Raw genomic sequence first — 25,682 nt, 5'->3', positions numbered from 1 at the left:
GGGCAGACATTGCTGCAAGCGGAACAAAATAAGGACTAGTAACATAAGACTTTTCAAAACGTTGATTGATGACAGTAAGGTTTTGAAGATGTAAAATAGCTAGGTAAGAGTGTTTTGTGGGTGATTTATCTATTTTTTTTGTAATGTCTCTTTTTGCAAGCATAAGCAGCCACTGTATTAATAGCAGAAGGTGGAAACAATGCAAACTCTAAATCAGGAATGTCAAACTCATTTTGCATCATAGGTGACTTTAATCTTAAGTGGGCCGGACCCATAAAAAACATGATAAATGTGTAAAATTACAGAAAAGGTTCCAGCAAATATTTTTCCCAGACTGTCTTATAATTATAAACTATAAAGTTTTCATTTTCACAGAAAATGTCCTTTTTTTGGACTCAGTGTAAGAAGCGACGTATATATGTGGTATGAATCCAACTAAAGGGAAAGGATATAATTTGAAAAGCTGTAAAATACAATTAAAAGTTCACATTTTCTAAAGCTGTCCTGTCTTGGCCTTGCCGATTTTGGCCTTATGTATGACACCCCTGATCTAAATGGACATCAAACATACAATACCCAGTTTATAAAATAAATTTAAGGGTTTTTTTTCTTATCTGTTTTCACTAATATTGCATAATCTAAATAATATCACTCTTAAGTGGTTGCTACAAAGCCTTGCGGTCCACCCACTCAGGCTGAAGTCCCCGCCCACAGCTGGCCGTAGTATCCAGCAGTGTCTCCTTCTTAAACATGTCACTTCTATTCAGGTTCAATATCAGATGCTCGCTCCCGGAGCCCCGGGCACCAGGAATGGCAGTAGTGACGCCTTTGTATAAGTTTATTTTTGATTCATACCGCCTGGCGTGAGTCACGACAAGGGCCCACTACTTGAGAATACATGCCTCTCGGGAGGGAAACCTTTGCTTATCATAATGGATGGGTAAAGATGAAACAATTACTAAATTCACTCGCAATTTCGCCAGATTTGAGCGAAATTATTTCAGATTCCTCTCTGTAATCATAACTCACAGGGAATAATTATTTAAAAATACATAAAAAATTGATCTTACGTCCTAATGGCAGCTCTTTGAATCTGCTTAAGGGTCGAAAAGCTGAGATCCGTGGCCGGTTTTGTTGACCTAATGACTGATAAGTCATCGAGCTCCTTCAACCGAACGCTAGGTGGCGCAACAGACTCTACTCCGTGCTAAAAACATCCAGGGCTTATTTTTCGTGCTGGAGCCAGAGGCCTCAAGTAAACTCAAGTGAGTGGAGATATGAGAAGCAGGCTCCTCTCTGTTTGTTGTTTGCACTTCTCAGCTCAACGTCCTAAAACTCTCTTCAGCTGTCAAATGACTCAAAATGGTGTGTAACGCCAGACTTCAGACTAATCTGATGTTCTTTCTCCCTTTCAAAATAAAGCAAGTGACAAAATACAAGTTAATTGAAATAATGATATACAAAAGCCTGTATCCAACATAAACATCCACACACACATGAACAACTACAGAATAGATTTTTAGTGCCCTGCTCACCTGACGTCACAAAATGCTCAGAATATGAAATTTTTTTGTGCGTTGTGTTTAAATACAGATTTTGCTCATATGCTCGTATTCTTATCTCTCATAAAACATTGCAAGATTTATGGGCTTAGACACGGGGAGGGGGAAGGGGTGACACTTGCAGAGGGGATGTTCATTTTCATGTTTGGAGTCGAGAGAGCAAGCAAGAAATACGAGAGAGAGAGAGAGAGACGGAGAGAAAGAGAGAGAGGGGGAAGAGAGAGACTCAAGTCTAATACCGCCGAAGACCACGCGCTACAGAAGACGGATGAAGGCACGCGACATGTCTCAAGGATTCAGGTAAGTTTTAACACACCAGGAAAAAAACATGTTTGAATGTGCATGGTGTTTGTAGCAGAATGGGAAACATGGACTGATTAAAGGTGACAATAAGAACATGTCATGTCATGCTTCCTATTATAAAGGTAACAGCTTAGTTTGTTTATTATTATTATTATTATTATTATTATTATTATTATTATTATTATTATTCATTTAAACCTAGAGGTACCTTAGGCTGCACGACGGATAATAATAATATGTTTATATGTATATCGTCTATCTTGTAGGCTTCCTCGTATTAAACTCACATAGATTCGTATAATAGTTTCTATTGATGAGTAAAATCGTGAAGAATGCGTCTGTGAGGGGATGACGAGTGCAGCCAGTAGTCCCAAAGACGTCCTTGTACCGTGTTTGGAAAACGCGCTGTCCACGGTCCTGAAATCGGCAGCCTGCCTGATCTTGTGGATGGCTGAGCCAGCATCCGCACAAAATAGCAAGCGATCATTTGCAATGAAAACACCGTATTGTCTGAGAGGTTTTGAAGTAACGGACTGTCTCCGCACGTGTTAAATAGACGTAGAGGCTTGGCGGACCAGACAGTAGTACTGTTGAACCACTGTTGGCCATAGACCAGCTGGGTGTCCGTTTTGAATGCCTTGCTCAATGGCATCTCGCGTCTGGTGGTTGATAATAGCGGGATAAGGAGGGCTGCCAGCTGTAGGAATGTGAAGCAGGGCGTTGATGTAAAGGAGCATGCGTGCTTAGTCAACTCTTTATACATAAACGTTTGGCACATCTGTCCTCGTTTCTCCTAGCTTGCACGTCACAGCAGTTTGTCTTGTTTCTTAGCAGGTGTGCGTGGATGCCTCCCAGGTGTCGTGCTCGCAGGTCATGGATGGGATAAGCGTGGAAGTACTGGCAGACAGCAGATGATATGCCTGCACAGTTGGCACGGCTCACGCGATGTGGCGCAACATGGCATGCGTAAAGATGGGTCTCTTAGCTCTCCTGTGTCTCCCCGCGTGTCTCTTTCGGGTTCTCGTGCTCTCCCACAGCAGCAGCATCTATGAGCGGTCGGTGGTCCCACGTGCTGTTTCCCGCTCCGTGGCTCGCATGGACGGAGACGTGATCATCGGCGCACTCTTCTCTGTCCACCACCAGCCGTCTGCTGAGAAGGTGGCCGAGCGGAAGTGCGGGGACGTGCGCGAGCAGTACGGCATACAGAGGGTCGAGGCCATGTTCCACACTTTGGACCGAATTAACGCCGATCCCAACCTGCTCCCCAACATCAGTCTTGGCTGTGAGATCCGGGACTCCTGCTGGCACTCGTCTGTCGCCCTGGAGCAGAGCATCGAGTTCATCCGGGACTCCCTCATCTCCATCCGGGATGATAAGGACGGGTCCAAATGGTGCATTGACGGTACCCCATCCAACCAGCCACCACCTTCCAAGAAACCTATCGCTGGTGTGATCGGACCTGGATCCAGCTCTGTAGCTATTCAGGTGCAAAACCTGTTGCAGCTTTTCAACATCCCCCAGATTGCCTACTCTGCCACCAGCATCGACCTGAGTGACAAGACTTTGTTCAAGTACTTCCTGAGGGTCGTTCCTTCAGACACTCTTCAGGCTCGGGCCATGCTGGACATTGTCAAGCATTACAATTGGACCTATGTGTCTGCAGTGCACACTGAGGGTGAGAGCCCATTACTGCTTGTCTCTAACACCACCACAACAGTAGAATAATTCACCCCTAGTCTTGCAGCCTATTAGTGGACAACATAGTGAAGCATCACAGCAAGGCTGTAATTGATCACAGAGTTTGGAGCTTGACAGTGACACATGTCCAGCTTTTATATAAGATGTTGTGCCAATCCTGGGTGTTTGATTGTCCAAGTGTGAAGGGCTACTACATATATTTTTATATTTATATATAAAAATAGCTTCACGTGTATGTTTTTTTAAAATTCAAGGTAGCTGGTCTAAGACATTTGATTACTATTTTACTTCTCTTTGAATATCACGTTGCACCTTCCTGTCAGTCTCTTGCTTTTTTGGCAAATGCATCCACATCTCTGTATTAAGTGTAGACCCTCATTAGTTTGGAGGGTTGTATTGGCCTCATGTACAGCAAAACATCTCATATACACTAAAACAGAGTTATGGGTGCCTTGCTCGCAAAAAATAAACAAACAAACATGCGCAACTGTGTAAGGTGACTACACATCAGGTCGTCTGATGTTCTTTTTTCTTCATATTGGCATGATGTTACAGTATTGGGATCCAAAGCTGGACTTTCTCATCAGTGTTATTAAAGTCATCATTACAAGTTGAAAAAGTAGAAATCTAGCAGGCCCTTTATTAACATTAAAACTGTAGGTGTTCTTGTGGAAATTTTCAAACTGTTAAGTGTGAAGGGTGAGACTGCACTGAAAAATGACGTTAGTTCTTAAAATTCCTCTCAGTGCATATAAATTAAAATGAATATCATGTCTCACACAGCGGGGCTCACTTTTGTCTCAAGAAGTCTTGCCAGTGCATTATGGTGGAGACGGGAGGTAAAAAGGAGAGACAGGTTGGGAAGACAAAGTAATTACTATGACATGAATTATGTCCATGGGTTTTCATTAAAGTCTTGGTGAACACACAGTCATCGACTGTGTGCCCAAATTATGAGTGACAGGCTACATTACCCAGGATCCCCCCCTGAGGAACTGCATACTCATGGGGAGTGTAAAACATCTTTGGAAAGTCCTATTATAGTCAGGTGTTGCAGATGGGCTTTGACACAGGTTGCTTTCAGATAGATGAAGATAGGGAGCTAGGGAGGTGTAGTACCTGGAGGCACATCTAGGTGGCGTCAGCTGTCTGACCTTCAATATACCTACAGCAGGATCCTGTGGGACTGAAGTCATAATTTAAGAGTGATGAGAGCACAGTCAGGGGAGGGTGAATTTCATTGCGTACAGTTATTATTACAGTAATATACTTTTGCACAATATAAACTTTTAAGATTTAATTAACTGTAGGCATTCTATTTTTTAGTCTATTCAGACTTAATATATTTTGCCATATGGCGACCTTACTCGACCTTTGAGAAGTCCAGTGTAAATCCACTAATTTGTTTTGAGCTATCTTTATTTATCTCTGAAACTGTGGTCATGACTGTCTTAAGCCCACGAGTTCCTATTCCCTGCCACCTTATTCAAGTTATAATTGCAGCTTGTTGCCAGTAGCAACAGCTAGGGCTGTGAAATTGCATAAATTACCTGTCCCGATTATCATCCGTCTGGTTGCAATGCTCCGAGTGGGTTTTTGGTGGTCATTGTCAAAAGGCCTGTCAACTAATGCACCACCGCCCACCTGTCTCACAGCTGAGATGGAAAGAGTAAAATAATTGGATATCATTATTTCCATTTACCAGTGGAAGAATGAAACGAGGCAATTGAAAATATCATCAAAGGGCTATCGGAAAACCAACACATGGCCACATTGTGTCAGAATAAATGCTTTAGTGTGATGCCTGTGTCAGCTGCTGTCTTCCTCGCTCTGTAAAGCCATGCCATGCACAGAGAGAATACTTTTTCTCCATCACCCATGTTTGGGAGGGAGGGGGGTGGGGGCAGTGAAGCCAATCACACAGCCCAATGTTTACACATTTTTATTTAAAGGTGCTTTTAATTCCCTTTTGATAACAAGCACAATCAAATGCAAGTTCGTGTTCCTGCATGCACAGCTGATTGACTTGTCTGTACAATCCAGGTATCTTGCTAAAGATCCGTTGGCTTCATCCGAAATCCAGCTCTTCACACATTAGTCAAGAAAAGTAGTTCACATGAAAATAGAAGATTTAGGCTCAACAGCTTTGCCGGGCTCTTGATTGGGATAGCATGCTGTTAAGCAAGGACAACGATCTTTACCCCTCTTGGCTTTGATTGCAATCACTAGCCGGCCAACTCTCGCACTCATTATCAGTGGATCAGAGCTTCAACTCGGTCAGGGCTTGTTACAGTGAACAACTGGTGGGAAGGGTGGGGGGTGGGGTGCTTTAAACACTTGTTGTCCATCAGCACAATAATTAGAGATGTGTGGTTAAAAGCAATTACTCATATTTAATGATGCCAGTGTGTTATTGCATATAAAAAGGCATGTAATGCAAAACACCAAGATGTGGATTGTATTCCAATCACAGATGAAAGCTTCATCTTTTAAGCTCTCAATGACTGAAAATGGACCCATCATTAAGAAATGGGATTCCAAGACGCTGAAGATACATTTTATGGGACGCCATTTAAAATTTCGCTATTCTCACTGTCTCTTTTGTTGCGTCACCTGCAGGAAACTATGGGGAGAGTGGCATGGAGGCTTTCAAGGAGCTGGCCTCTCAAGAAGGCTTGTGCATTGCTCACTCGGACAAGATCTACAGTAACGCAGGGGAGAAACATTACGACCGCCTTTTGAGGAAATTACGGGAGCGACTACCCAAAGCTCGTGTGGTGGTGTGTTTCTGCGAGGGCATGACTGTCCGAGGTCTGCTGATGGCCATGAGGCGGCTCGGGGTTTATGGAGAGTTCCTCCTTGTTGGCAGGTGTGTGGGTATTTTACATTTTTTTGCCTTTTATTGAACAATTTAGAGCCTGCCTTTGGAAGGCTGCGAGATGCTGCGTTGTCCTCCTGATGTGCATGTCGCCAAGGCAACTGAGAAGAATTAGACCACATACCAATAGCACTGAATAGAAATGTTCTCCAACAATGAATAATTGGCATTTGTGTTGCCAAAAAAGCTGCAAACAATGCCTCAAGTCCATACTCTCTGTGTCCATGCTTCGTCATATTTGTCTTTATTTTAAGGCAGTAGCAGTCATTTCTTATATTCAAATGTGATTATACACGAAGATCATACTGAATCCACCTTCTTTATAAGAATCAATCCCTTTTATTATTAAACATCCTTCTCAGATATTCACCCAGTCCTTTCTTTTCCATATTTCTTCTCTTCCTTACTGTCCCTGTCATTTCTGGTGGTGGCTTAGTCACTGGAAAAGGGCAAGTAGAGTTGTCTCACACACTTATAGTGTCACATTACACCATGAAATCATCCTCAAGGAACATTCACAGTTGTCAATAAAAGTCACAGCGTATTTAATGCTAATTTTCAGTTCATTCCTGCAGCATCTTTCACTCTTCATTTCAGAGAAGGAAGAGGTTTTTTGGCACTTCTCTATTGTAGACTATTTCAGCCATATGCACAGTACTGTTAATATGTATTTTGATACATATGGCAAAACATATCCACATTAAATGTAATATTTTACATATACTGTTAAGTTACTTAAATGGCTAAATGGCTGGCTAAGGAAGCCTGTGCTCACAGAGTCCTTACTGATGATGATTAGACTGCTGAATCCTGAATGAATGCAAATCAAACTCATAAGCCTAGAAAAACAATACAGTACAGTGACTTCCTTCATTTTTGTATGTTCACTCATATCAAAAGGTAGTTCTCACAGACTAAAACCGTTATTGTTCTACACTTACAAAAATGTACGAACCAATTCAACACTGGATGTTAAATGGGTTAATTGCACGTGAAAATCCTTTTGCAGTTAACAGCCATTGGCTCTTTGCGTGTTGCACGCTCTTGTCACAAACTCTGCGACGCACATTTAATCTGGAATCAAAGCTCTGTGCATGAAACATGTTTTAAAGGAGGACTGAAGGTGCATTTCAGTGCTTACCTCACACGTGTCAGTCAGCAGCTGAAGTTTAAAAATCTTGTGTGTTCCGTTATATTTGTTGACATCAGTTAACTGTTCCTCTTAACTAGATTGTGGTTTTCATTACAGAGTAGTGTGTTTAGACAGAATCACTTCCTCTTTGTTACCATTGATGTTCAAGTGTTGCATCAGTCTCAACTGAAGCCGATAAGGTGCATTAGCATACGTTTTTTTCTGTCGACAAATTATAATAATGCTGTTTATTGTACACATATCAATCTAATATAAGTTTTATTTGTGTAGCCAAAGCCTCACCTATCATTGCTTTAGACCCCAGCTGCTTCAATTGAATTGAAACACTGTGTTAGTGGATTTCCATAGACACTGTTTGTTCTGGTGCTGAGAACCACTTTACAAGGGAGGGAAGTTAAAAATATTTAAGACACATTCTATACTTCTGCTGGTCTTGTCAAGAGATTTGGACATTTTCCCTTCATTACTTAGCAGTATGTAGAAACCTAAAGAAAAAGGTGACAAGTAGCAGGAGAATGATATGAAGTAAAGCTCTGATTGACTTGCAAATGAATTTGGGGCAAACTGTTGATGGCATTTGCACTCATGTGGTATGATCACTAACCATCTCTATTACAAGTTGTCACCAAGAAAAATGCTTAAACTTTAAACTTTAAGTTGTCTTTAGGTTGTGAATAAAAAACTGCTGTTGCATTAGATAAAATCTGTCAGTGACTGTTTGCCGAATCGAATTCTCTTGCACACACTTAAAGATTTGCTGGTGTGATTAGAGCATTTGTTTCCTGTCATTGCCCTTAGACGCCTTTCTGACTTCCTGTTCCATGTTTTGCGTCGGTATATGAAGAGAAAACAAGTGGTGCTCTCATCACGAGCATCTCTTTTGATTGAATATGCCATGTTCAATGCACACATGCATATTTAGGTTCATAGCAGAGGATGGCACTCTTTCTTTTTTCACAAGGCTTTTAAATTATCTATTATAATGACACTCTGGGCCGGCTGCATTGCTTCCCATATCTTTACTTTTCTCTTTCCTCCATAGGAGACGGGAAAAGTGTGTCTTTTTTTAGCTTCTGTGAAAGTCTCGATGGGCAGAAGAAATGCTTCTGGGTCAAAGAGAGACAGAGAGAGATGGAGAGAGTGAGGGCCAACACATGCAAAGCCATGTGTGTGAATGAATGAAGCTGGCACACAGGTATTAGCTTATCAAAGAGAAGCTTGTTTTCGTAGTTTATGCTTTCACCTCTGAGGAAGCTTTTACAATTTGCGTGTGCGTCTGTTTATGTTCGTGCTTTATTTGTGTGTGCATGTGTGCGAGTTCTAATAAAAGTGGTAATCTACCACAGAAAGCAAAAAAAGGGCCAGTAAAAAGAAAAGAAAAGAAATAAAGAAGTCCTCTGCACATTTTTAGATGACTTTGCATGCCGTGATCAATTTTTTGGCACTATGCAATATTTGGGAAAGTAGGTCACTTGTAATGAAGAGCTGACAATAACTCAGCGCACTGTTTTAGTCTTACAGCCCCGCATTGTTTGTAGTGGCAGCAGGTAGCTGATTTCAGTGGAAAGAGCCACAAAAAACCCAGTACCAGCACCAAATGGTAGGCAGACAAAGTTAACAAGTGGCTTTTGAACATAACTGAGCACAAAAACATGACAAATGTTGCTCCATGCCTGCTGGGTGTGTAAATAAACATCTCATAATATCAAGTTAAACCTGGTAATATGGTAATAATCTTCTTTCTGCCTTATATACTGAGACACCAGTTCAAGAAGAACCGAACACGACTATTGAGATACAGAATTCAATTAATCTATTTGGCGATTACACACTTTACATCCACTCCACACAGCAGAACATAATCCTGGTGATAGAAATTAGGACAGATCTGAGTGACCACGGTGGGAGGAAGTGGGCTGAGTGGACAAGAGCATGAAAACTGTTGAGCTGTGAGATTTAAAGCACGTGGAGTGGTGGCTGATTGGTTTGAAGAAGGTGGACAAAAAGATGATTCGACTAGTGTCAGCATTGGTGTGGAAGTGGTGTAAATAATAGACCAACGACCGAACACCCAGGAAAGCAGGCAGATTGTAATCCTTCCTTATTGAACTTCCTCATTAACTTCAGTAACCAGTCAAAAAAGCTTCTCTGTATTACCGCAAAAATGTCCGTCCAATGGTCTACACCAGGGAAGTTCATTCAAGGTCAACTATATAGATGGTAAATGGCCTGTATTTGTATAGCGCTTTTACTAGTCCCCCCAGGGACCCCAACTCGCTTTACACACCCAGTCATCCACCCATTCACACACTGGTGGAGGCAAGCTACAGTTGCAGCCACAGCTGCCCTGGGGCAGACTGACAGAAGCGAGGCTGCCATATCGCGCCATCGGCCCTTCTGGCCAACACCAGTAGGCGGTAGGTGAAGTGTCTTGCCCAAGGACACAACGACCGAGACTGTCCGAGCCGGGGCTCGAACCGGCAACCTTCCGATTACGAGGCAAACTCCCAACTCTTGAGCCACAATCGCCCCCAAAATCACCACAAAATGCTTAATATCAGATAAGTTAAAACAGGAAATATACAGGAATAATATCAGCAACAGTCAGGATGGAATAGGAGCATAATGTTCTTTAAAAATCACACAGGCACACTTGAGGCTTTCACTGCTTTTTTCACCAAAATAATAAAACTTCCAAATACTGTCCTCATCAGGCCAATCAGTGTACTAATTAAAATGTAAGTGCGAGTAAAAAGCATTACACTTCATCACAATTATCCCATTGTTTTTGTGGTAAGGGTACAACTGAGAATATTTGAGTTTAAAATATGACACCAATTTAACATAGTTGGTGTATTTTTTTAAGGATAATGAAGCAAAACCAGTGAGGCAGATACTGCGGCCAATTTCTTTTGAAGCTTTATGCACGTCCTCATTTCATTTTACTTGGCATTAAAAATAATAAAGGAGCGTAAGTGGTGCACCAGACCTAAATGTTTGCAGTGTTCAAAAGCAGGGAACGCTGCGGTTTTCTTTTCCTTGTCTCGTATTTTACAGTGATCACAGAGCAGCACAGAAGCAGACACAAACACAATACCGCAGTGGCTGCATAAACTACAAGTGGGCATTCGGGGATGTTTGAATCTGAGAGCCTTTGTTGTTCTGTGCAGCTAACCTGCTCTTCAGACGAGGGCCAGGTGTGGCGACGTGCTCGACCCACTTCATCCCTTATCTGCGGTCGCTGCTCTGCATTACTTCCACACTTTACATCCACTCCACTCTCGTATTGTCAGTCAGAGGGCCTCTTGTTTTTCTCTCTCTGTTGTCAATCATGATTTTGCCAATCATTTGCTTCCATTACTTTGTTGCTGCAGGCATATGTTACACACACACATTGCATAAAGGGACAATATTTATTCCATCCATATATTCTGTCAGGGAGCTGCCGAGGCACAGTGGCAACATAGATTATCTACTTCATTCCAATCAAGAAAACACTGATGTCCATCTTCTTGTTGTGTTTCAAGTACATTTCAAATTTCTTCTCTTCTATTAGGTAATAATATGTTCCGCAGAAGATGAGACAGAGTGAAATATAAAAGCATAAGAGTAAGTGCAGCTTAGTCAGACGTTTATGGAGACACATAAGGGAGGAGAAGAAGAAGAGGTAACAAACTTAAATGTAAGAGGGAACAGGCTTCGTTAGTTTATTATCATAATACTGCAACTGGTCCAGTTTTTTGTTGCTTCTCAATAGTTTGAGTAATTCCTCTCATTTTTGATCTCACAGGGAAAACAGCAGCATCATTTACTCAAATCTATGTTAAACAAAGGACTCCTTGGAGGATGGCAAGTAAATTAACAAAATGACAAATGAATTAATCTAATTTGGACGTATCATTGTACACTGAACCTTTCTATCCAGTCCCATATATTTAAAAGCTGCAAATTCTGATGGAACTGCAAGTCTGCAGCTGAGTCGCTTACACCTCTTGTCTAACTCGAGAACAGGCTCCCTTAACTTTTAATGTGCACAGTGCCCGCTTTCAAAAACACAGAAAAAGTGAAGCATCATGTAATGGAAACTCTCATCAGTACATCTGAAAATGTAGACTTTTATGTAAGCTGTAGTGGTAACTTCCACAATCAAAAACATGATTCTGCACCCTCAATAAACATGAAGTCATAACTTTTATTAAATGCACCTGAAAAACATCAAATCAAAGTTTAATTTATTTAAAAACTCATCAAGGAAAATGTGCTTGGTATGGTCGGAATGGATATCAAAGCAAGTAAATTTGATTTGACCAAGTTGTATTATGTAACGTTTTACATTGTCCATACATAACAAAATTACATGGAAAATATACATTTAATTAAATTAGTTAGTCAGGAATTTGCTGTAAAAATACTGGAAATTGCTTTTTGACAATAGAGCTGAATTAAGTAGGATTACAAAGGCATAACAGGGGAAAACGGGGGAAATATTAGAAGTAAAATAATTGAGTAAGGGATTAAAGTTAATATATTCAAAATAAAGTTGAAGTACCAATTTCAGAGTAATATCTAATTACAGAATAAAGATGACACTCCTTTATAAAAAGCCTTGTGCTGGTGGGTTCATCATATTTTATACTTTAAAACTGCTTTTATTAACAAGCAAATTGCTCCTTTTCCAGGACATTAGTGGCCTGAGTGGCCTCATCGATGTTTAAATCTTTGTGTAGTACAGGCTAGGTTGCATCATAATGCACAATAGGACACTTGTTCAAGTTGTTTAGCCGTAAAGGTGTAGAGTTTAGGTAGGTGAGGCATCTGGGATGAAGGCGTTGCCTCGACACACAGATTAGTCCAATAAACTGCAGCCATGTAACACTGACTTCACTGGTTTTAGCGTCTGCGTTTTGCAAACTGAAGCTGACTTCACTTTATTCTTTAGAAAGCATGCCAGCCTTGATCTTAAAGGTGGATTTTACTCTCACAAGTACAACGTTTTTCCTCAAATTTCAACTTTATTCTCAAAATGTGACAAGTTGAAAAAGACATCCTCGTCTTTTTCAGATACTGCTACAGTTTACACAGAGCGATATATAATATATTGAGTTATATTTTACAGTCGGATCAGCATAATGGCAGCCAAACAGCTGACAGTATTCTACTGTAAAGCTTATATTCCGTATAACACAGCAGCATGTTTCGCAGTATTTGTTGCAGATTGCAGATGTGACAGAAATGCATCATTAACGAATCTGACAGTGTAGTGAGCGTGTGTGTGTTTGTGTGCCGTGTGTGTTTAACTGAGGGCTCCTCGGGGACCATTAGACTCTCTCACAGTCTCAGGAAACCTCTGAATCTGGAATGTTAATTTCAGTTCAGCTCTGTCTGCTGAGCTGTAGTTCCTGAAATGTTCGAAAGCTGGATGCACATTTACTGTACGGTGTCATTATCGTTGCCTCTAAAGTCTCTTCCCCAGTAGGCCTACCGTGCTTGGTTTCTGAATGGCAGCATGGAGCGCATCCACCTACTCATTTGCTTGCCTGCTTGCTCTCTTGCAATTAGCATCATTCGTTTTCTCTCTCCCGCTAATGCTGCTTGAATGCTGTTATTACTAAACATCGTTTGCATAAGCTGCTTTTCCACATGTAACGCTCATTTCTGTCCCTGTCTTACAAACACAGTTTCGGTCCGGGTCCCATTTTGACTGCTCAGTTCTTGTTTGTGTTTTATTCCTGACAAAATGGACACTGACACAGGAATGCGGATGTTCTGCCTCTGTAATAGCTTGGCACCGGTCATTAACGCAGTATGACTGCATCTTTTAAGACGGCACTGAGGTGCGAAGAAAGCTGCAAGCCCGTATTGTGTGCGTCACATGCATTTCTGCATTTGCCTGTCCTGTTCCATTTTAAGGGGACGCTGAGCCGGAATAAATGAAATGTTTAAGGCAGGAATGAGAGACAGAGAGACTGAGAGAGAAGGGTTGTGGTGGGACACATTTAAAGTGTTTTTTCCATCATCTCTAAGGCTCTCATCTCCTCCACATCTCAGGAAGGAAAGCGTGGAGGATGTGGAATTTTGCCTATTGACTTCTCCTTGCGAGTAATTTGGCAAATTGCAGGGTTTCAGCGAAGAGCGATGTTATCTCTGGCAATATAGCACTGAAAACACTGCCAAAATAAACGGGTATATTTGCCATCCAGAACTGTAGATCCAGAAAGGGTTAGGGCTAAATTTCTGATTTATTCTGCTTGGGTGTAACCCATAGTAGCTCTCACTGAGTCAAATCTTTAAAAAAAAATATGTTTAAGGTAAAGGAAACTCTTTGGATATCAAGTTTAAGGAGTTAAAATCTTTTTTTCCAATTTGGTGATGGTTTCAAACTGAAATCCAACACTTCAGAAGAGTGCGTTTCATGTACTGCATTCGTGTTTTCACCATCTTAGATTCTCCTCTTTATTGGTGATGTGCTTCATGTTTGCTTTCAAGCAACGGCTTCCTTTTGTTAGACTTCCAGTTTCCAGCAAAGTCGTGACTGATGAATCAGTTCTGAATGCAAAGATTCGAGATAGAGAGAGAAGGTGTGGAAGGCAACACGAGGCCTGGGAGAGAAACCTCCTTCTCACATTATCCTCAGTCTGTGATGTGACCCTCTATTTTCTGACCCCCCTGCTCTAAGGAAAGTTTAGAGTTTCATGAATTAAGGGCAGTATGTTTGTTTGTTAGGAGAACAGGGCTTACAGTACCGCTGGAACAAAAGGCTCGTGTGCTGCTTGTGCTGCAGTCACCATGGAGATTTTGTTTGGCCTCGAGATGGAGTTGGTATGATCGTCTCGCTGCAGATCTGTCACTCAGTCTGTCAGCGGGGGCTCCACAGAATACAGCACAATAGTCCCTTCTCAGAAAATATGGCTGACATCTGAAAAATTCATCCCAGCAACAACAGTAACAAAGATGGTAATTATAAGATAAGAAAACATTGGCGATGATCATTCAGTAATGGAGCCTGGCTCGCGAACACTTGTGGCTCCGAAAGTATATTCAAGTTGAGTCAGAATTCACGATTACATCTGTTTGTGTTCCACTGTGCAAGGGAGCACAATGAGCTCCATTTGAATATTTATAACACGCCTCTGATGTTAATTGAAAGCAGCCACACTTTGCCAAGGACATCTCCCTCTCTGCAATTGAAGCCCGGTGCTCCCAAAGTGCACAGCGACGGGTGAATGACATTGGAGCGATCAAAAATAGCACTCGGGCTTTGCATCTGGACACAGTTGTCAGATCCAGATTAGTAGAAGCTGAGAAGCTTTCTGCTGCAGACAGCTAACAGTGGACCAACAGAGTAGCGAAAGATGCCACAGAAAATCTGAACCTCCACTCAAAACATCACAGAAAAAAGAAAAGCAATCAATAGCAATGTTTTTTACAACGGTTTGCAATTTAAATAGCAAACATTGTTTTTCCAGCTTTTTAGAATCGCTGCCAGTCGGACTGCCTCAAGTGTTGGACGGTTTCTCAGATGAAATAAGCGACTGGAATTCATCATCCTGGGCTCTGAGTTATTCTCACGTAACGCCGGATAGTGCTCGCCCCAACCCCGGCTGGGTAAAGCAGCGGGCTGAGTAAAAGGAGAGGCAATCGGCAGTGAATTGAAAAAAGAGTAGAAGAAAAAAAAGTCTTTTACCTAAAAGGCCTTTGTGAAGCAAATGGATCCAGACCTACCTCGCTGGCTTAGTTTCCCATAACCTATAAATATTTATTACTTTTACAGTATTTCTTTTCTCATGGGCAGTTAATATGGTACAAAACCATCCCCATAAAATAGTGTATTATGTAAATAAATATTACGTAAGGCTACAGTTTGTCTTTAGGAGAGAATGAGGCTTTTTGCCCTTTCTGTTAACATTTAAAGCAAAAATATTGCATTATTAGATTTTTGGGGTACATGTGGCATAATGATAGTTTTCTAACATGTTACTTGTACAGTTGTACAAGAAAAATCTCAAACTTACACCATCCATCCATCCAGTCGCTTCCGCTTATCCTTTTCAGGGTCGCAGGGGGCGCCGGAGCCTATCCCAGCTTTCATAGGGCGAGCGGCGGGGTACACCCTGGACAGGTCGCCAGTATGTCGCAGGGCTAACACACAGGGACAGACAACCATTTGCGCTCACATTCACTCCCACATTTACACCTATGGGCAATTTGGATTAATCAATTAACCTGCATGTCTTTGGACGGTGGGAGGAAGCCCAAGTAAGTCAAACATACACCTTAATCAAAATGATACTGGTTAATAAGTCCTATAGTTATATAGTAATAATGTAACAAAATATGCTGAGAATGGAAAGAAAAACATCTAAAAGAGCATTCTCCTCGCACTTTAATAGAAATTCTGCATTAACTTTATCAAGTATTCATAAAATATCATTGAGATTTTTGTGATGAGATTTTTTATTGAACTGACGTCTCTTGGCAGTAAAAAGCAAACGCTATTTTTTCCCAGCAGTGTTTCCTGTCATTGTGGAGGACAGTGATCTCCCAACTCAAACTGGAGCATGATGAATAAATAAAAGCAGCCTGGATAGGCTTTAAAGGCTTCCCAGCAAACCCAGGGCCTCTGCGTCTCGCTGTTATACCGCCAAGTAGCTAACAAGCCACCACTTCTGTTTTAACTCAGAAGAACGCAGATTGAGAGAAATAAGAGAAAATGAGGAGAATGGAAGAGCGGGGAGACAGAATTTGGTAGACAGAGGATTAGTGCTTAGCTGAGAAGACTAGCGTTGGTGTGATGAGATCTTCATCCGCCTGAACAGTTTCAAATGAATTAAGAGTGTTGTGGGATCGGGATGAAGATGGAGAACTGAGACCTGAAAAAAAAAAACAAAGATAGCAGCATTGAAAATGTATAAAACATTTACTTAAATACTGCTCTTAAGAAAATATATGAGACTCTTTTTTTATTTATTGGAATATTTAAATTCATTATGTTTTGACTCAGTGTGTTCACTACTTTCCTACAAGTCATATGTTCACCTTATAACATGTGATGCTTGTGTTTTTATTCAGGTGAGGTTTGTAATAGAAATGCTGTACTATGCTATCAGTCACCATAACAAAAGTCCTTGTAAGGATAATAAGCTGCTGGGTTATTTGTAACATCTCAGCATGCGTTTTTATGGTATGGTGCGGAGGTATGTTACTAGCCTGTATGTCCATCGGCTTGGTTGTCCTTGAGTTTAGAAATTGTAAAGAGTTTCATGAATAGCTGTTATTTACAGGCTGAGGCGCTTGGGTGCAGTTTATTTCATCAGTTTTCATTTCATTTAGGGGTCTTGAGGTTTTTGGTTGCAGTAGTGAATGTCCTTCAAGAAGCCTGAAGTACAATTCCTGAAAACTATTCAAAGAAATGACAAGAACATTTGCCTAGGAGAGTTCAGGCTGTGCTGAAGAACAAAGGTGGTCATACCAACTACTTACTCACAAGCTCGTTAAAATTAGATAAATATGAAAAAGTATATTTTTGCCTTTCCGTGTTTTTCTGATTCAATACAACTTTGTACCCATTTCCCATTTTCAAACCAAAAGAAATGAGGCATTGTAATTACACTATTTCCAATGCTAAGCACAAAAATTGCATTAACTTGTATGTAGATCACTAAATTTAACTGGAGAATGTGCAAAAAGATAAATGACACCAAAATAAGATATAAAAGAGAAACAGTATGAGGTTTAAACCTTGAAAGGGAGAACTTTTGTCCATCATCCTCTGCTACACCCTAAAGGGCTATTAGGGTGGAGAAATTAGGGTTAGTGTAAGGCAAGCATTTAGATTAGCTTGGAAATGCAATATGCCCATAAACACAAATGTTCAAACATGTGGGTTTAACATGACGATGAAACATTAAAAAGACAATTTTATTGACTTTTATTACTTTTAGAACAAATAAACGTTGGCATTTTAAATTTGTGTGAAGCAGACAGATTAAAAGTTTTTTTTTCTATTAACTAACTGAACTTTTTGTACAGAGCAATTAGGAAACTCTTGACTCCCCTATCCCCCCTTCTTCTTTTTAAAGTAACTCTTCTCATTCATCCTCCAGGGGAAACAGTGCATGTGATTAAATCTCTGCCCTGCCAATTAATTCATGCCTTCATAAATATACAAATGTGCTATCAAACTGGAACTAGATCATCCGGCAGAGCGAACAGAGCTCTCGGTCTGCTCTCTGTTGTGTACACTTCTATTAATTATACAGCTGTCGACACACTGTGCTCCTCTAAACAATGCCACACATCATCGAGCCTTAGTATGTTATCAAAATGCGCTCGTCTTAATGCTAAGCATATGCCGTTGAAGGGATAGCAGCTTGCTGACTTTACTCGCCGAGATAAATACTGACTTAGATTTATTAGATTTCAGTAGATTTTTTGGGGAAAGTATGGAATAAAGGGGAAGTGAAATTTTATTATTTTATTCTAAAAGCTTTTATTGATCTGTGAACGTAGGCATACACTCATGGACCACACGATAGAGCGGTGTTTATCAAGTCCTGCCTATAAGATGAGCATCAGTGTAATCTTATATCACTATAACACTGTGAAACCTCTAAGCATCTTAATCTTAGATCCTACAGCTTTTTTCAAATCATTATCTCGATTTTTTTTCGAGTCTGGCTTCCTGTCAGATTTGGAATTTAGTTCCAAATTCTTTTAATTACTTCTACATAACATCATAACTGATCCAATATAGAAAATCGGCAGCTTATTTTGCCATAATCACTGACTTTGAACTCAAATATTAAGCCCAGTGCCTTCCCAGTTTGTTCTAATTCTTTAACAAATCATGGATGTGGATTAATATTTCTTGGACAGGTTTCCGGTGGCTGCTTTGTAAAGAGACAAAAAGAGATACATGAATAAAGACTCACATCATAACTGCTTAATATCACCATAATGCTATTTACAATGTTGTCCATGGTTCATCTTCAGAATTCGCCCATACGATCACCTCTGAAAGAGTCACATGGATCATTTATGGATGGTGAAATAGACGCTTTTCAGGTATTATTAATAATATTATTTCATCAGCCAAGAATTATTTTTGCAATACTTTATAAACGTGTTAGTCTGTGTTCGTTCTTACTGGCGCTTAGTGGGAAAACTACAAAACTAACACTCTTGAACAACAGCGACTCCTTAATCTGCTTAAACAGGTGTTCCTGTAGTATATCTAACCCAGGTTATGTAATAATGGGCCTTCCGATATGCGGTGTGAACATTGAGGTGACATTAAATCAGATTTGATCCCATTAGGCATCCCTCTGGTGGCCCGAGAGTTTTGATGAGCTGTTTGGAGCCCTGCCAGACGACGCCATCCTGAGAGAGGCGAGCGAGAAAAGAGAATGTCATTTTACCTCATCACAAACTCCACTGTGAGAAACAGTCGAGCACGTCTTCTGCGCGTTGTGCATTATTCATGTCGCGTGTTGAACAGCACTTCTGTCTCTCCATCTATCTCTTCTTCTACGCCCCTCCTGTCTTTTTATCCGCGAACAGTCGGCTTTTCTCTCACATAAAACCTGAAGTGTACTGACCACATTAGGACGCGTTAAATGCAGTTAGCCTCCAACGTATGTGTGACTCGGAACATCGAAATGGAAATCTGCAGGCTAGTGTATGAGTCTTTGTGCCTCTCCCTGTACTACATGTACTGAAATGGAGGGTAAAGGACAAGGACTGTATTCACTTAGACTAAATGAAGTAAACGTGACCAGGACTAATGCAGTTCACGTTTCTCCAACTCTTGACTTAATTACAAGGAAGAAAATAATGAGTCGGCTGAATTATGATCTCCAAATATACGACAGAAAATACTGTAAACATGTTGAAACATGTTAGGCAAATATATACTGCAGTAGTTACCCACATAAAACAGATGTTATGTTGTGTTATTTTGCCCACTCACAATTACCTAACACTGTTGCTGTCTTTAGCAATATTAGCTGCATGCAGCAGAGGATTTTTAATGAATTTTGGAGCCTTGGAGAACAACATTCATTAGAAGCTATCAAAAAAATGCTACATAAAGCATACCTTTGTCAACCTATCATGCATTGCAATATGTCAATACAATTGATATCAAATTGATTAATTAATTATGCAAATATGCAAACCTGTTCTTCCTAGATACACCACTCTGACTAAAGCATACTTGAATGGCACTGACTGAGCTGTTCTTAAACAAAAAGAAAAATGACCAGCGATTAAAGTCAGGGAGCCAAACAAGATGAGAAAAGCTTTTCTAACTTTTTTTTTTTTTTACATTTACATTTTCCAAAGCTGCTGAATTGGAATCCATCCATCCATCTTCTTATGTTCATCAGTTTCAGGGTCGTGGTGCTGGAGACTAGCCAAGCTGTCTTGGGGTGAGAGGTGGGAGTACACCTTGGACAGGTTGTCAGTCTATCACAGGGCTCACACATGGAGACAGCCAACCATTCACGCTCATATTCACACCTACAGCCAATTTAGAATTGACACTTAACCTGACATGCATGTTTTTGGACTGTGGGAGGAAGCCAGAGTAAAAGGAGGGAACGCACGCAGTCACGGGGAGAAAAGTCCACAAAGACCTTTTTGTTGTGTTTCAACATCAGGCTTTGGAATGGAGTGCTGTAATGTACAGTACTTCTGGAGGTTTCTTGCCTAAAAATAAACAATTAAAGTAACCTACAGCATGCACATTATTGCAAAGATGGTACTGAGGAATATTAGCATAATATTAAATTATTAACTATCATTTGAAAGTATTGAATATACCTTATTTATCTTCTCATTTCACCTCTTATATAGACTGGCGCTATTATGCCCTTTTCTTATTTGAGCCTTCTTGCCCAAGACTGGGCAGGTTTTTGGACGGGACCATTTATCCAACCCAGAACTCTCAGAACTGTTTGGATTGTGTTGTAAGAAAAGAAAACCCCCAAGCCTCTGCAGCAGGTGATTAAAGCAGAACATCGCCAGTACTCATCGACTGAGCATCAGCGACATCGTCAAGGTGCAGGGCCCAAATTATATTAAAAGACAATATCCAGCCCAGTCACAGCCTGTTCACCCTTCTGCTGTTTGGCAAGCAGTACAAAAGAATTAGTATCAGACTTCAACACGCTATTTTCCCTTAGGCTGTGAAACTTGGGAACTTATCTTGCGCAAGCAACAACAACAGTTAGTTATTTATTCATTAAGTTTTAATTGTTTTTTTATCCCCTGGACTATGAATTTTGTAATTCAAGAGCATACACCCATTGCACAATGCTTCATCATACTGTGCATATAAAATGCCTTTTATTTTTATCAGTATGGTTACACATCACCTGGTGCTGAATGTGCCAGTTGAGTATTCATAGGATTGATTAATCAATCGATTATCATTCCATCATAATTCTTTGAGTTTCCAGCTCCTGGTCAGTAAGTTGATCATGGTGTGGTTTTCTTTTAGGACACAAAGCCTGTAGAGAGGTGATGGGATCGAAAGGTTGGACATTAGGGTCAGCTGGAGCTACTTTAACAACGTCTGGATTACATGGGGTTTATTTTTAGGATGTTTTTTTAGTTCCCTGCTGGCTGAAGGAACCCACGTGGATTTTACCACGAGAAGGGTGGAATAGCTCAACCATAAATTCTCACAAATTAGTTTCAATGTCTCCTTTTTCTTGACTGGCAGTAATTGTTGAGGAAAAGGTCAGAGACTTCGACCTGCACCTACATGAACAGGCACACGTCCTTATCCATCATCCAGCGCATCCTGTGTGTGAGGTGCCTAATTGGTTCCGCGGTGAATCATATCTAATTGGCGTGTAGCTGTCTATAGCGAAGGTACGTTGAATCAGTAGACTGAATCCCACATAAAAGTGTAGAAGAGTGTAAAAGAGAGTAAAAGCTGAAGAGCAGTGCTGCTGGAAGCTTTCAATGGGACAGAGAGAAAGAGCAAGTTCATTGTGGTGTTATTTATCTGTTAATTTGTTTTTTCAGTGTCCCCATCACTGGTGTTTTCCATCTCTCTTAGAGCCCAAATCAAATTAGCTCAGTAGGCTAGAAATTCTTGCGCACAGGGTTACAAAAGTAAACAAACAGGCAAGCTGACTTGATTGTGTAAAGTCTGCATTTATTGTTGAGGCACTATTGCTGAGATGATTACGGTCTTCTTAAATTGAGGCTTGCTGCAGGGGACGTGAGATAAGTCCCCAAGCCGCCATGCTAATTTAGCGCTGCACAAGAGCCGAGGCTGCAGTCTACCTACTTGTGATGGAATATTATTTAAATAAAAGCAACGCCTGACTTAAAGTTTTGACTTGTGCTATGATACTCTTCTGTCATCGTTTTTGCTTTGTTAAAGGATACTTATTCTACAGCCCAAGCAGAGAAATCCATAAGATTTGGACCACTGCTGAAGTTTAACACTGCTTTGTTGCTAGTTAGGCCTCCAGTATTAATAGCATACCAGCCACCATAAGCCTCATTATTTTTCTGTGTCTTTAAAAACACTTTTATTAAGGTAATAAAAATGTAGGGGAGACTGGGGATAGTTGTAACGTGGGTCAGTTGTAACACTTCCAATTTCTCCAATCAGGGCTAAGTTTCAAATGATGTGACTCATCCTGTGCATGCCCAATTCAGTTCTGCTATCACATGTGAAAAATCAGCACATTTTGTCAAAAACAGACAATTTAACACCAAAAAAAGTAATTTGTATGCCAAAAAGTAAGTTTTTCTACTTTATTTCAATTTATAATAGCATTATCTGCTTTGCAGTTAAAGTCATCAAACTTAAATTATGTTATTTGTATGTCTATGGGGATATATTCTGTGTAGGTCTTTAGTGCTAATGTTTTAGCCGTTAGCTGTAATGTTAGCTAGTTCATGGCTATAGGAGTCTGGGTCAGTTGTAATAATAATGTACGTTACAACTTACTGGGGCAACGACATCAGCAGAGAGAGGTTCACTGGTCGCTTTTGTATATGCGGTTAATGCCATTGGCAACACAATTCCTCCACTGTTTGTGTTCCCACACATACATTATGCAGACCACTGTGTCAGAGATGGACCAGTAGGAAGTACTGGTAGTGGAAATAAATCAGGATGGGTGCAAGAAACAGATTTCCTCATCTTTCTGAAGCACTTTGCAAACCACACCAAGGTAAGCCATGATAAAAAGTAATGTTATTGCGATGCTGGTGAACAACTACATTTTTTCAGCTTCATTGTTATGTTCAAAATTGGTGCAAGAGTTGTAGGTTATAATGCCCACTGAGCCAATGAGGCCAAACTCAAGGAAGACCAACCAAAATTAATGAAATATTCAGTTGCAGAAAATTCCATAATTTGTCTTTTTGGGGGGTTGGAATAAGTTCAAAAGCTAGATTTCTGCATTCTGTCACACACACACACACACACACACACACACACACACACACACACACACACATACACACACACACACACACACACACACACACACACACACACACACACACACACACACACACACAGAGCTACATAAATGGCTCTAAGTGCATTCATGTGTTGAATAAACAAAGATTACATGTTAATGTTTTGTTAGTACCCTTATTTCATTGTGTTACATTTCACCCCAGGATATGTTACAACTAACCCAGACTATGGGGTCAATTGTAACATTTCACTCTTTGTGTTTGAGGCCATACCATGCAATGGGTAATTGTGCTGCAGAGAAAATAGCTGCACTATTTAATAGCCGAGACATGTAAATACTTTGCATTACATTTTGAATCCACTACCTTAAAAGAGCTCCAATTTACAGACAGAAATGTCAAAAATGTTACAACTATCCCCGGTCTCCCCTACTTTGGCTCTGAGAGAAGTTTCATTGTTAAAAGTTACAGGGATAACAGTGATTTAGCACAGTGCTTCAGTTTAAAGATTTGGTGTAACTAATATCTTTGTGCTTGTGCTAAACACCTATCCTCTCCTGACTAATGTGATTATGATCAAAGCGAACAATCTGTCCTCTCGTACAGTGATACTCAATTTACAGCCTGTAAGACAAATGAGTCCCACCACAGGATGACAGCTGGCCTGTCAACCACTTTCTAATTCATTTTAAAACACAGTCAGACACATCTGCAACTAAAATGCATGTACAGCCTTTGATCACAGTAAAATATTTCCTCACTATATTTGGAGTTAAGGCTCTGTTTTGGGACCCCACCACCTTCGCAGACACATACATATAAAGCTTGAGCAGCAACACGGCTTTTCATAAAAAGACATAGCAGGCAACAGTAGCAAAAGATACAGCGTGATACATGTGATCGGAGAAGAAGAAGAAGCTGGAGTGAAGGTTGCAAGATATCCAGCAACTGTAGGCAGGTTAAAGCAATTTAAATGCTTTTATGAGATTTCCTAGCTGGGTATTCATGGAGCACGTGCAAAGGAATCAGCTGAGCCATCAGCTGATAGGGGCTGACATTAAGATCAGCTGATCTGCTATGCCCTTTGACCTTGTGGCCTACCTGAACTAACCCTATGGTTGATTGATGATGTATGAGTTTGATGATTTATTTTATAGCCTTAATGTGAAACCTTCTACTAAGTTCATGTAGTTCATGTCAGTTGAAAGAAACAGGACACTAAAGTTTACCTTACGATAATATTATTAATAATAGTTCATTTTTTTAATTAAATCTAATTAAATGTAACTTTTTTTACTACTTGGTCTCTGACATCCATCCATTCAGCAAGTGTCTCAAACCCTCGTTGTTTACATCGTGTTGAATGAATGAACAAAGCAGCTTTTGTTAACAGCTTTTTGGGTTTGTCAGTCTGAATTAATAGTTGAGTACTAATTACAATATTCAACAATCCTTTATAAAACAACTATGCACAGAATATCATCAGTGTCTAACAGTACCTCTTATTACTATGATGTTTTGTCCTTCCTCAAATCTTCTTTATCTTCTAGTCTTTTATTGTCCACCCTTTGACCATAAGATCATAGTCTCCTCTTTTTCTTCTGTCTGTCTGTAGCGATGGATGGGCAGACCGTTACGAAGTTGTGGAGGGTTATGAGCAGGAAGCAGAGGGAGGCATCACAATGAAGCTCCAATCAGCGATGGTCAGGTCCTTTGACGACTATTACCTAAAGCTACGTCTGGACAGCAATACCAGGAACCCTTGGTTTCCAGAGTTCTGGCAGTATCGTTTTCAGTGCCGCCTCCCAGGCCATCCCCAGGAAAAGAAGAACTACAAAAAAGTCTGCTCCGGTAGGACATAACAAAATTTTTGACGTTCATAAGTAGGAGTGGATATTTTTCAAACAAATGACTAGTCAAAGAGTTTAGTTTTTCAGGCACTGTCTTCTTTTCTTCTGACCATAGGGTTAAATATGATCATGAATATAAGAACAGAACTCGTGAATATTAATAAAACCTGTGATTTATTTTTTCCCCCCTGTGTTTTCCTCCATGAATATTCTCTCCATTTGCTCGCAAAAGGTGATCACGGTAAATTGTGTTCTTGACTTGTTGATAGCTTTTCAACCACAATTCAAAAACTGCTCCAAACAAATCCACCCTGCAGAATGGCATTAAGACGAATTGGTCAGCATGCTTCTAAATTCAAACGATCAATAAAAATCAACAAGTGGTTTGTGATGACACTCAGAGCTGTAAGGTTATGGACGCTTTTCTACTTTGTATCACACGTTTACAAACCTCTTATGTTCCATAGATCTTCGAGGTGGTAAGTGTATCTTTCTAGACACGATTATTACAACAACTGTCTGAATTTCATCTGCACTTTGTTTGCATTTGACTCCTCCAAGACAGGATGAGTTTGACTGATGCTTTTTTAAACCCAGCGCTCTCTGTAATATCTGCGATTTAGTCAAATAAAGTAGATGGGTAGATGTCTTCATCCTGGCAGGCTTAGAGTGCGAAATTCATCAGTCAAACTCTGATGCAAAGCACTTGCTTGTTTGGTCTGTACGAGGAAAAGGAAAGAAAACAAAAGTTGACATATACGTTGGAAAGCTGCACAAATGAATGG

General features: G+C 40.4%; 1 protein-coding gene across 2 annotated transcripts in view; it reads left to right on the top strand.

The window, feature by feature from the left end:
• The first annotated feature begins 1,748 nt into the window (after positions 1-1,748).
• Positions 1,749-25,682, top strand: part of grm1a (glutamate receptor, metabotropic 1a) — a 35,947-nt gene continuing 12,013 nt past the window's right edge. Inside the window, exons 1-4 of one of the 2 annotated variants that reach the window (XM_086264185.1) lie at positions 1,749-1,862; positions 2,697-3,540; positions 6,183-6,432; positions 24,663-24,898. In XM_086264185.1, coding sequence (XP_086120311.1) covers positions 2,811-3,540; positions 6,183-6,432; positions 24,663-24,898 — 1,216 coding nt within the window. In that variant the 5' untranslated portion in view covers positions 1,749-1,862; positions 2,697-2,810. The remainder of the gene's footprint in view (positions 1,863-2,696; positions 3,541-6,182; positions 6,433-24,662; positions 24,899-25,682) is intronic. The other variant, XM_086264186.1, reaches the window with a different exon arrangement.

The sequence above is a fragment of the Aulonocara sp. 'chitande type north' Nkhata Bay genome, linkage group LG15, assembly GCF_057382095.1.
Source record: "Aulonocara sp. 'chitande type north' Nkhata Bay isolate Kocher_YH1m ecotype deep benthic linkage group LG15, A_spYH_male_GT1.1, whole genome shotgun sequence".
NCBI lineage: Eukaryota > Metazoa > Chordata > Actinopteri > Cichliformes > Cichlidae > Aulonocara > Aulonocara sp. 'chitande type north' Nkhata Bay.
The sequence above is the reverse complement of the archived record's forward strand: the minus strand, read 5'-3'. Positions and strand labels throughout refer to the sequence as shown.